Source organism: Salmo salar, chromosome ssa22 (genome assembly GCF_905237065.1).
Source record: "Salmo salar chromosome ssa22, Ssal_v3.1, whole genome shotgun sequence".
Classification (NCBI taxonomy): domain Eukaryota; kingdom Metazoa; phylum Chordata; class Actinopteri; order Salmoniformes; family Salmonidae; genus Salmo; species Salmo salar.
In genome coordinates, this window is record NC_059463.1 from 11,353,034 (window position 1) to 11,365,681 (window position 12,648).

The following is a 12,648-nucleotide window of genomic DNA, read 5'->3' on the forward strand; positions in this document are numbered from 1 at the left end:
TAGCAGTTTCGAAGTGTAGGCCTACTTACAGGAATTCCTTGCAGCTGAGGCTTGTCTAACAAATTGTGCAGCTCATTTCTGGAAGCTTCCACCTTCTCATGGTCTGCTGCATCCACCATATATCTAAAATTTTTTTTGTTTTTAAAAAAACAGGTTAAAACAAGTTTACAATTGCATCAAAAAGCTAAAAGAGCAAGTGTTGTGCATATTGAAAAGGAATGGAAGTGTTCAAAACATGCCCATCATGTTCGAACACTGACTGGTAGCCACTGAACTAACCCTAATAGAACAATCAATCTTCAGCAATTCTGTCCTCTTCCTGCATTTCAAGTTGTACCCATGCAGACTGGCAGGAATGGCCAAACTCAGACAGACACTCACACAATTGCGTTAACTCCCCGACAGTAGCGTTCCCACATGCTCCTGAACCTCGGCTGCCCTCCTATATCCCAGATCTGGAAAACCAGAGGAACGAAAATTAGCCTAGGTATTTTCATTTCCTCATGCAGTCGGTATAGATTGTCACTGTGGAACATTACAGTAACCTACACACTGTAGTGACTGAAGACCTACCTTGATGGTAACGTTGCCTTTTGTGACCTTCCTCATGTTGAATCCCACTGTTGGGATCATGTCTTCACTAAATTGCCCAGACTGAAAAAGAAGAGAAGGCCGTTGATACATTTTTAGTTTTACAAGCTGAGCTGACATAAACAAAACAGAAAATCTAGGTAAAATTGTATGTGATGTCATCTGGAATTGCCACTATACTTACTAAGAATGTCAGACAAACCTAGGCCTCATTGTAGTTTACTAGATTTTGCACATTTCCTGTTATTCCATTTGAAAAAAGAAAAGATGATCATGTGCAAAAGGTTTATGGTAGTTTCACAAGTTCCATTAAGCCTAAAGGCATGTGAAGGTCACAGACTAGATCAGGGGAAGGGACTGCATTTGGGAAACCCTGCTCTAGAGCTACGAGCTCAGGAGCCTGCTGGTTCTATTCTACCTGATAATTAAATTGCACCCCAAAAAAAGCTGTGGAACCGGCTTCGAAATCCAAAGTTGGCTGAGGGCTCTAGAGGAAATATGTTTGGCATGCAGACCCAATCTTCTATAATTCTAAGATCACTGAAAATTGTGTCTTTTTAGCCAACCCTAAATCATAGGCTACACTCTTGACGATAGGACAGGAAAATAATTTTTGTCATTCTGATGTCTGCTTTCTTCCCCTTCTGTGTAATCCAAACAGTATCTCAGCAAGAAATAGGCCTATGCTTTGTCTAGCGCATATACAGTATGTAACAGCACATGACTTAGTCACTTGACCAGGGATAAGAGGAAGTGGGTGCAAAAGGTCTCATGACTGAAGCCTAGCTGGAACCACCACCCACACCCTACTCCTTTTTTACTCAGTCAAACAGACTACAACCAACCACATGGGCACTTCCCTATCAATGGTAAGTATCTCATTCACTACAGCACTGATGGAAGAGTTAGGGTAAGTGTACCTACTAAGCCCACGTCCCCATTAAACCCACTTCAATATTTGGATTCAAAAGACAAAAATAAACATTTTCTGCTATTTAATGTTTTAACCAGTTCATTTAGTTGTATCCATACAAGCTTTTAATTCTAAGCCAATCAGATGTTAAATTATTAAGTTATTGACAGTTGTGTAAGTTCCTACTATTGGCCAATTTCAAAGCTGCAAAAAATATTTGTATGGGGCGTCTCAGACATTTTTCAGATATTTGTAGCATCTTCTCAGATAAGTGATCTGACAATGTAAAATTACGAGATTCATGTGTTAACATATGCACGACAGTACTTATTAATACCCATCTAGTATGCCATTTCTTGCCAACTGAAAATGTGTTTTTCATGCTAACAGTAACACATGTCAGAGTCAATACTGTGGCAGCATAACTAGTGAACCACAAAAATATAATAGATCTCAAGCATTCATAGCTAACATTTAATGCAATTGGTCTTATTTTACTGTTAAATGAACCTTGCTTTGTTATAAATAGATGCTTCTTTTGTAAATTTTACATCTCTCAGATGGGCTTAAAAAGAAAAATTAGCACCCTCTATACAGAATGTAAATAAATGAATATTGTTCAATATTATCAACACTAACGTTGCATAATATTGTAGTACAGTGAGGGAAAAAAGTATTTGATCCCCTGCTGATTTTGTACGTTTGCCCACTGACAAAGAAATGATCAGTCTATAATTTTAATGGTAGGTTTATTTGAACAGTGAGAGACAGAATAACAACAAAACAATCCAGAAAAACGCATGTCAAAAAAGTTATAAATTAATTTGCATTTTCATGAGGGAAATAAGTATTTGAGCCCCTCTCAATCAGAAAGATTTCTGGCTCCCAGGTGTCTTTTATACAGGTAACAAACTGAGATTAGGAGCACACTCTTAAAGGGAGTGCTCCTAATCTCAGCTTGTTACCTGTAAAAAAGACACCTGTCCACAGAAGCAATCAATCAATCAGATTCCAAACTCTCCACCATGGCCAAGACCAAAGAGCTCTCCAAGGATGTCAGGGACAAGATTGTAGACCTACACAAGGCTGGAATGGGCTACAAGACCATCGCCAAGCAGCTTAGTGAGAAGGTGACAACAGTTGGTGCGATTATTCGCAAATGGAAGAAACACAAAAGAACTGTCAATCTCCCTCGGCCTAGGGCTCCATGCAAGATCTCACCTCGTGGAGTTGCAATGATCATGAGAACGGTGAGGAATCAGCCCAGAACTACACGGGAGGATCTTGTCAATGATCTCAAGGCAGCTGGGACCATAGTCACCAAGAAAACAATTGGTAACACACTACGCCGTGAAGGACTGAAATCCTGCAGCGCCCGCAAGGTCTCCCTTCAAGAAAGCACATATACATGCCCGTCTGAAGTTTGCCAATGAACATCTGAATGATTCAGAGGACAACTGGGTGAAAGTGTTGTGGTCAGATGAGACCAAAATGGAGCTCTTTGGCATCAACTCAACTCGCCGTGTTTGGAGGAGGAGGAATGCTGCCTATGACCCCAAGAACACTATCCCTACCGTCAAACATGGAGGTGGAAACATTATGCTTTGGGGGTGTTTTTCTGCTAAGGGGTCAGGACAACTTCACCGCATCAAAGGGACGTTGGACGGGGCCATGTACCGTCAAATCTTGGGTGAGAACCTCCTTCCCTCAGCCAGGGCATTGAAAATGAGTCGTGGATGGGTATTCCAGCATGACAATGACCCAAAACACATGGCTAAGGCAACAAAGGAGTGGCTCAAGAAGAAGCACATTAAGGTCCTGGAGTGGCCTAGCCAGTCTCCAGACCTTAATCCCATAGAAAATCTGTGGAGGGAGCTGAAGGTTCGAGTTGCCAAACGTCTGCTTCGAAACCTTATGACTTGGAGAAGATCTCCAAAGAGGAGTGGGACAAAATCCCTCCTGGGATGTGTGCAAACCTGGTGATCAACTACAAGAAACATCTGACCTCTGTGATTGCCAACAAGGGTTTTGCCACCAAGTACTAAGTCATGTTTTGCAGAGGGGTCAAATACTTATTTTCCTCCATTAAAATGCAAATCATTTTATAACATTGACATGCGTTTTTCTGTATTTTTTTTGTTGTCATTCTGTCTCTCACTGTACAAACAAACCTACCATTAAAATTATAGACTGATCCTTTCTTTGTCAGTGGGCAAATGTACAAAATCAGCAGGGGATCAAATACTTTTTTCCCTCACTGTATATAGTGTATATTTACACCCCAGACCATTGGTTTCCAAATAGAGGAAAATATTCAAAAAATTATTTTAACCTCTCTAGGGAAGGTGGGACCTCTAGGGAAGGTCCCACCTACGTAACAGCCAGTGGAATCCTGTGGCGCGTTATTCAAATACCTTAGAAATGCTATTACTTCAATTTCTCAAACATATGACTATTTTACACCATTTTAAAGACAAGACTCTCGTTAATCTAACCACACTGTCCGATTTCAAAAAGGCTTTACAACGAAAGCAAAACATTAGATTATGTCAGCAGAGTACCCAGCCAGAAATAATCAGACACCCATTTTTCAAGCTAGCATATAATGTCACATAAACCCAAACCACAGCTAAATGCAGCACTAACCTTTGATGATCTTCATCAGATGACACACCTAGGACATTATGTTATACAATACATGCATGTTTTGTTCAATCAAGTTCATATTTATATCAAAAACCAGCTTTTTACATTAGCATGTGACGTTCAGAACTTGCATACCCCCCGCAAACTTCCGGTGAATTTACTAAATTACTCATGATAAACGTTCACAAAAAACATAAATTATTTTAAGAATTATAGATACAGAACTCCTTTATGCAATCGCGGTGTCCGATTTTAAAATAGCTTTTCGGTGAAAGCACATTTTGCAATATTCTAAGTAGATAGCCCGGCATCACAGGGCTAGCTATTTAGACACCCACCAAGTTTAGCCCTCACCAAAGTCAGATTTACTATAAGAACATTTTTATTACCTTTGCTGTTCTTCGTCAGAATGCACTCCCAGGACTTCTACTTCAATAACAAATGTTGGTTTGGTTCAAAATAATCCATAGTTATGTTCAAATATCCTGTTTTGTTCGTGCGTTCAAGACACTAAGTGTAAAGTGTAAAGAAGGGTGACGCGCCCGACGCGTTTCGTGACAAAAAAATTCTAAATATTCCATTACCGTACTTCGAAGCATGTCAACTGCTGTTTAAAATCAATTTTTTATGCCATTTTTCTCGTAAAAAAGCGATAATATTCCGACCGGGAATCTGTGTTTTAGTACAAAGAGAGAGAAAATAAAAACATGGGGTCCCCTCGTGCACGCGCCTCAGTCTCATTGTCCTCTGATAGACCACTTACCAAAGGCGCTAATGTTTTTCAGCCAGGGGCTGCCTCGACGTCATTCAGCTTTTTCCCGGGTTCTGAGAGCCTATAGGAGCCGTAGGAAGTGTCACGTTACAGCAAAGATCCTAAGTTTTCAATAAAAAGAGTCAAGAAGCCCAAGGAATGGTCAGAGAGGGCACTTCCTGTACAGAATCTTCTCAGGTTTTTGCCTGCCATATGAGTTCTGTTATACTCAGACACCATTCAAACAGTTTTAGAAACTTTAGGGTGTTTTCTATCCAAAGCCAATAATTATATGCATATTCTAGTTTCTGGGCAGTAGTAATAACCAGATTAAATCGGGTACGTTTTTTATCCGGCCGTGTAAATACTGCCTCCCAGCCCTAACAGGTTAACATAATTCATTGCAATCATCCAATTAAGCCCAGTATGCATTGAAACATGGGGATTGTGTGTTGATATCCCTGATATTCAATAAACCTGAGCATTTCTTCAGATTTAAGTTGATTAAAATACTCAAACTACCGTTATGCATATCATGCATCCATGGTTCCTTTACTAAAATTGAAAGCCTCTGTACTCTCTCCAAGATGTATGGAGTGGACAGGTAGTCATTGATGCAGAGAGATAAGAATAAGATCAAGGTTGAAGGATATCATGGATAGAAGACCTACAAGTAGTGATACATTTTTTTTTTTACAAATGAGGGACAAGAAAATGACTACTCATGCAGTTAGATACAGGACATTGTCATATTGTTGTCCCTCATTCGTCTAGGTGTTTCAAATTTTTGGTCCAACAGTAGAGGGAGATTTAAGGTGTCGGTCCCATGTTTCATGAGCTGACCTGATTCCAGACATTTTCCACATGCACAAAAAGCTTTACATTTTGCTTACAAAATTTGTTTACATCCCTATTAGTGAGAATTTCTCCTTTGCCGAGATAATCCATCCACCTGACAGGTGTGGCATATCAAGAAGCTGATTATTAAACAGCATGATCATTACACAGGTGCACCTTATGCTGGGGACAATAAATGGCAACTCTAAATGCAGTTGGGTCACAGGACAATGCCACAGATGTCACAAGTTGAGGGAGCGTGCATTTGGAATGCTGACTGCAGGAATGTCCACCAGAGCTTTTGCCAGAGAATTGAATGCTAATTTCTCTAGCATAAGCCACCTCCGTCAATTTAGAGAATTTGGCCAACCGGCCTCACAACCGCAGGCTAAATGTAACCACGCCTGCCCAGGACCTCCACTTCAGGCTTCATCACCTGTGGGATCGTCTGACCAGCCACCCAGACAGCTGATGAAACTGAGGAGTATTTCTGTCTCTAATAAAGCCCGTGTGTGGAAAAACGCCTTCTGACCGGCTGGGCCTTGCTCCCCAGTGGGTGGGCCTATGCCCTCCTAGGCCCACCCATGGCTGCGCCCCTGCCCAGTCAAAACTGTTCGCTGCCCTGGCACCACAATGGTGGAACAAGCTCCCTCACGACGCCAGGACAGCGGAGTCAATCACCACCTTCCGGAGACACCTGAAACCCCACCTCTTTAAGGAATACCTGGGATAGGATTAAGTAATCCTTCTAACCCCCCCCCCAAAAAAAGATATAGATGTACTATTGTAAAGTGGTTGTTCCGCTGGATATCATAGGTGAATGCACCAATTTGTAAGTCGCTCTGGATAAGAGCGTCTGCTAAATGACATAAATGTAAAATGTGAAATCAATAGATTAGGGCCTAATGAAATGATTTCAATTGACTGATTTCCTTATATGAACTATAACTCAGAAAAACCATTAATTGTAGCATGTTTCCTTTATATTTTGGTTCAGTATAATTAACAAGAATAGGAGTACAGCAAATGTAAACCAGCTTTCAGAAAATTCATAAAAAGTTGTTTGTGCATGGTGTCTTATCCACAGAGGGCCAGTGCGGGTGTAGGTTTTTGTTCTAACCAAGCAGTAACACACATGATTCAACTAATCAACTCTTGATTGAAGTCTATGATTAGTTTAAGGTCTGTACTAGTTGGCAAGAACAAAATCCTAGCCCCAAATTATCACTGCGGAAACCCCGTTATGAATGCAACTTCCATGATGAATAGTAATAATCAATTGATTTGAATAACTTTAGGGGATATAATTATAATTTAAGCTTACATAAGAACTCAGTTTGTAATTTGGCATTTGGAAATAAATTCAAATTGATTATTTAAGAAGTGGGCTTATTTGGAACACCCATGGGCTTAAAGGACACATTCTGTACCCATTAAGTCCAGTCCGAACATTCACATATTTTATCAATCATTTATCATCGCACTGAATTTTTTTTAAATAAAGTCATATTAATCTTTCATTGTATCTCCACTTCTTTAAATGAAAATCAGGGTTGTATACAGTTGAAGTCGGAAGCTTACACACTTCGGTTGGAGTCATTTTTCCAATCACTCCACAAATTTCTTGTTAACAAACTATCATTTTGTCAAGTCGGTTAGGACATCTACATTGTGCATGACAAGTAATTTTGGCAAAAATTGTTTACAGACATTATTTCACTTATCAGTCACTGTATCACATTTCCAGTGGGTCTGATGTTTACATTCACTAAGCTAGCTGTGCCTTTAAACAGCTTGGAAAATTCCAGAAAATTATGTCATGGCTTTAGAACCTTCTGATAGACTAATCTACATCCTTTGAGTCAATTGGAGGTGTACCTGTGGATGTATTTCAAGGCCTACCTTGTGCCTCTTTGCTTGACATCATGGGAAAATCAAAAGAAATCAGCCCCAAAGAATTGGAGACCTCCACAAGTCTGGTTCATCCTTGGGAGCAATTTCCAAGTGCCTGAAGGTACCACATACATCTGTACAAACAATAGTACGCAAGTATAAACACCATGGGACCACGCAGCCGTCATACCGCTCAGGAAGGAGACGCGTTCTGTCTCCTAGAGATGAACATAATTTGGTGCGAAATGTGCAAATCAATCCCAGAACAACAGCAAAGGACCTTGTGAAGATGCTGAAGGAAACAGGTACAAAAGTATCTTAAACTCAGCAAAAAAAGAAACATCCTCTCACTGTCAACTGTGTTTACTATCAGCAAACTTAACAAGTGTAAATATTTGTAGGAACATAAGATTCAACAACTGAGACAAACTCAACAAGTTCCACAGACATGTGACTAACAGAAATGGAATAATGTGTCCCTAAACAAAGGGGGGGGGGTCAAAATCCTAAGTAACAGTCAGTATCTGGTTTGGCCACCAGCTGCATTAAGTACTGCAGTGCATCTCCTCCTCATGGACTGCACCAGATTTGCCAGTTCTTGCTGTGAGATGTTACCCCACTCTTCCACCAAGGCACCTGCAAGTTCCCGGACATTTCTGGGGGGAATGGCCCTAGCCCTCACCCTCCGATGCAACAGGTCTCAGACGTGCTCAATGGGATTGAGATCTGGGCTCTTCGCTGGCCATGGCAGAACACTGACATTCCTGTCTTGCAGGAAATCACACACAGAATGAGCAGTATGGCTGGTGGCATTGTCATGCTGGAGGGTCATGTCAGGATGAGCCTGCAGGAAGGGTACCACATGAGGGAGGAAGATGTCTTCGCTGTAACGCACAGCGTTGAGATTGCCTGCAATGACAACAAGCTCAGTCAGATGATGCTGTGACACCGCCCCTACCATGCCAAACCCTCCACCTCCAAATCGATCCCGCTCCAGAGTACAAGCCTTGGTGTAACGCCAATTCCTTCGACGATAAACGCAAATCTGACCATCACCCCTGGTGAAACAAAACTGCGACTCGTCAGTGAAGAACACTTTTTGCCAGTCCTGTCTGATCCAGTAATGGTGGGTTTGTGCCCATAGGCGACATTGTTGCCGGTGATGTCTAGTGAGGACCTGCCTTACAACAGGCCTACATGCCCTCAGTCCAGCCTCTCTCAGCCTATTGCGGACAGTCTGAGCACTGATGGAGGGATTGTGCGTTCCTGGTGTAACTCGGGCAGTTGTTGTTGCCATCCTGTACCTGTCCTGCAGGTGTGATGTTCAGATGTACCAATCCTGTGCAGGTGTTGTTACACATGGTCTGCAACTGCGAGGACGATCAGCTGTCCATCCTGTCTCCCAGTAGCGCTGTCTTAGGCCTCTCACAGTACGGACATTGCAATTTATTGCCCTGGCCACATCTGCAGTCCTCATGCCTCATTGCAGCATGCCTAAGGCACATTCACGCAGATGAGCAGGGACCCTGGGCATCTTTCTTTTTGGTGTTTTTCAGAGTCAGTAGAAAGGCCTCTAGTGTCCTAAGTTTTCATAACTGTAACCTTAATTGCCTACCGTCTGTAAGTTGTTAGTGTCTTAACGACCGTTCCACAGGTGCATGTTCATTAATTCTTTATGGTTCATTGAACAAGCATGGGAAACAGTGTTTAAACACTTTACAATGAAGATCTGTGAAGTTACTTGGATTTTTACAAATTATATTTTAAAGACAGACAGATGGCACCATGAGGAAGGAAAATTGTGGATATATTTTAGCAACATCTCAAGACATCAGTCAGGAAGATAAAGCTTGGTCGCAAATGGGTCTTCTAAATGGACAATGACCCCAAGCATACTTCCAAAGTTGTGGCAAAATGGCTTAAGGACAACAAAGTCAAGTCAAGGTATTGGAGTGGCCATCACAAAGCCCTTACCTCAATCCAATCGAAAATTTGTGGGCAGAACTGAAAAAGCGTGTGCAAGCAAGGAGGCCTAAATTGCTGACTCAGTTACACCAGCTCTGTCAGGAGGAATGGGCCAAAATTCACCCAACTTTTGACCCAAGTTAAACAACTTAAAGGCAACGCTACCAAATACTAATTGAGTGTATGTAAACTTCTCACCCACTGGGAACGTGATGACAGAAATAAAACCTTAAATAAATCACTCTACTATTATTCTGACATTTCACATTCTTAAAATAAAGTGGTGATCCTAACTGACCTGAGACAGGGAATTTTTACTAGGATTAAATATCAGGAATTAAGAGTTAAATCTGAGTTAAATCTATTTGGCTAAGGTGTATGTTAACTTCCGACTTCAACTGCATGTTAGAAATGTCTAAACTTAGATTTTGGTGGGCTTAATAGGTACACCTACCCTACTCGTTCTACATCCTATAAGACATACGTGGAATTATAGGCTACCTGGAAGCTTTAAGTATCAAATCCTGATCAATTTCTGATATCTTTATTGTTAGCTATGACAGTAGAAAACACTATGTTGGTGTTGAGGCAAGCATGCTGCTGAAGGGAGTCAGAGCATGGCATAGGTCATTAAGTTCATTCTGTTCTGTTGGAACTGTTCTATTGGACCTACAACTGCCTTTCACAATATTTTGATCAGCTAGCTTCTTTCGGTCTTTGATCTTGCACATCCAAATTGCTGCTATGCCAATAAGAAAGGATCACAATTTCCAAAGAATCTGGACAAAGGATCACCATTTTCTGCTTTTGAGAAATCGTAGTTGTAACTAGAGGTCGACCAAATAATCGGAAAGGCCGATTAATTAGGGCCGATTTCAAGTTTTCATAACAATCGGAAATCGTTATTTGTGGCCACCTATTTGCCAATTTAAAAAAAAAATATTATATACTGCTCCAAAAAATAAAGGGAACACTTAAACAACAATGTAACTCCAAGTCAATCACACTTCTGTGAAATCAAACTGTCCACTTAGGAAGCAACACTGATTGACAATACATTTCACATGCTGTTGTGCAAATGGAATAGACAACAGGTGGAAATTATAGGCAATTAGCAAGACACCCCCAATAAAGGAGTGGTTCTGCAGGTGGTAACCACAGACCACTACTCAGTTCCTATGCTTCCTGGCTGATGTTTAGGTCACTTTTGAATGCTGGCGGTGCTTTCACTCTAGTGGTAGCATGAGACGGAGTCTACAACCCACACAAGTGGCTCAGGTAGTGCAGCTCATCCAGGATGGCACATCAATGCGAGCTGTGGCAAGAAGGTTTGCTGTGTCTATCAGCGTAGTGTCCAGAGCATGGAGGCGCTTCCAGGAGACAGGCCAGTACATCAGGAGACGTGGAGGAGGCCGCAGGAGGACAACAACCCAGCAGCAGGACCGCTACCTCCGCCTTTGTGCAAGGAGGAGCAGGAGGAGCACTGCCAGAGCCCTGCAAAATGACCTCCAGCAGGCCACAAATGTGCATGTGTCTGCTCAAACGGTCAGAAACAGACTCCATGAGGGTGGTATGAGGGCCCGACGTCCACACGTGGGGGTTGTGCTTACAGCCCAACACCGTGCAGGACGTTTGGCATTTGCCAGAGAACACCAAGATTGGCAAATTCGCCACTGGCGCCCTGTGCTCTTCACAGATGAAAGCAGGTTCACACTGAGCACATGTGACAGACGTGACAGTCTGGAGACGCCGTGGAGAACATTCTGCTGCCTGCAACATCCTCCAGCATGACCGGTTTGGTGGTGGGTCAGTCATGGTGTGGGGTGGCATTTCTTTGGGGGGCCGCACAGCCCTCCATGTGCTCGCCAGAGGTAGCCTGACTGCCATTAGGTACCGAGATGAGATCCTCAGACCCCTTGTGAGACCATATGCTGGTGCGGTTGGCCCTGGGTTCCTCCTAATGCAAGACAATGCTAGACCTCATGTGGCTGGAGTGTGTCAGCAGTTCCTGCAAGAGGAAGGCATTGATGCTATGGACTGGCCCGCCCGTTCCCCAGGCCTGAATCCAATTGAGCACATCTGGGACATCATCTCTCGCTCCATCCACCAACGCCACGTTGCACCACAGACTGTCCAGGAGTTGGCGGATGCTTTAGTCTAGGTCTGGGAGGAGATCCCTCAGGAGACCATCCGCCACCTCATCAGGAGCATGCCCAGTCGTTGTAGGGAGGTCATACAGGCACGTGGAGGCCACACACACTACTGAGCCTCATTTTGACTTGTTTTAAGGACATTACATCAAAGTTGGATCAGCCTGTAGTGTGGTTTTCCACTTTAATTTTGAGTGTGACTCCAAATCCAGACCTCCATGGGTTGATAAATTGGATTTCCATTGATTATTTTTGTGTGATTTTGTTGTCAGCACATTAAACTATGTAAAGAAAAAAGTATTTAATAAGATTATTTCATTCATTCAGATCTAGGATGTGTTATTTTAGTGTTCCCTTTATTTATTTGAGCAGTGTATATAAATATCTTTTAACTAGGCAAGTCAGTTAAGAACACATTCTTATTTTCAATGACCTGGCCTAGGAACGGTGGGTTAACTGCCTTGTTCAGGGGCAGAACAACAGATTTTTACCTTGTCAGCTTGGGGATTCAATCTTGCAACCTTACGGCTAACTAGTCCAACGCTCTAACCACCTGCTTTACATTGCACTCCACGAGGAGCCTGCCTGTTACGCGAATGCAGTAAGAAGCCAAGGTATGTTGCTAGCTAGCATTAAACTTATCTTATAAAAACAATGTAACAGGAATATTTAGACTTATGGATGCCACCCGTTAGATAAAATACGGAACGGTTCCGTATTTCACTGAAAGAATAAACGTGATAGTTTCCGGATTCAACCATATTAATGACCTAAGGCTCGTGTTTCTGTGTGTTATGTTATAATTAAGTCTATGATTTGATAGAGCAGTCTGACTGAGCGATGGTAGGCACTGGCAGGCTCGTAAGCATTCATTCAAAACAGCACTTTCGTGCGTTTTGCCA

The 12,648-nt window shown here is 42.2% G+C and overlaps 1 protein-coding gene across 1 annotated transcript in view; it reads right to left on the bottom strand.

The window, feature by feature from the left end:
- Positions 1–12,648, bottom strand: part of arl8b (ADP-ribosylation factor-like protein 8B) — a 28,644-nt gene that overhangs the window by 5,059 nt on the left and 10,937 nt on the right. Inside the window, 3 exon segments of the mRNA NM_001140582.1 lie at positions 30–123; positions 382–455; positions 574–654. Of these exon segments, the coding sequence (NP_001134054.1) occupies positions 30–123; positions 382–455; positions 574–654 (249 nt within the window).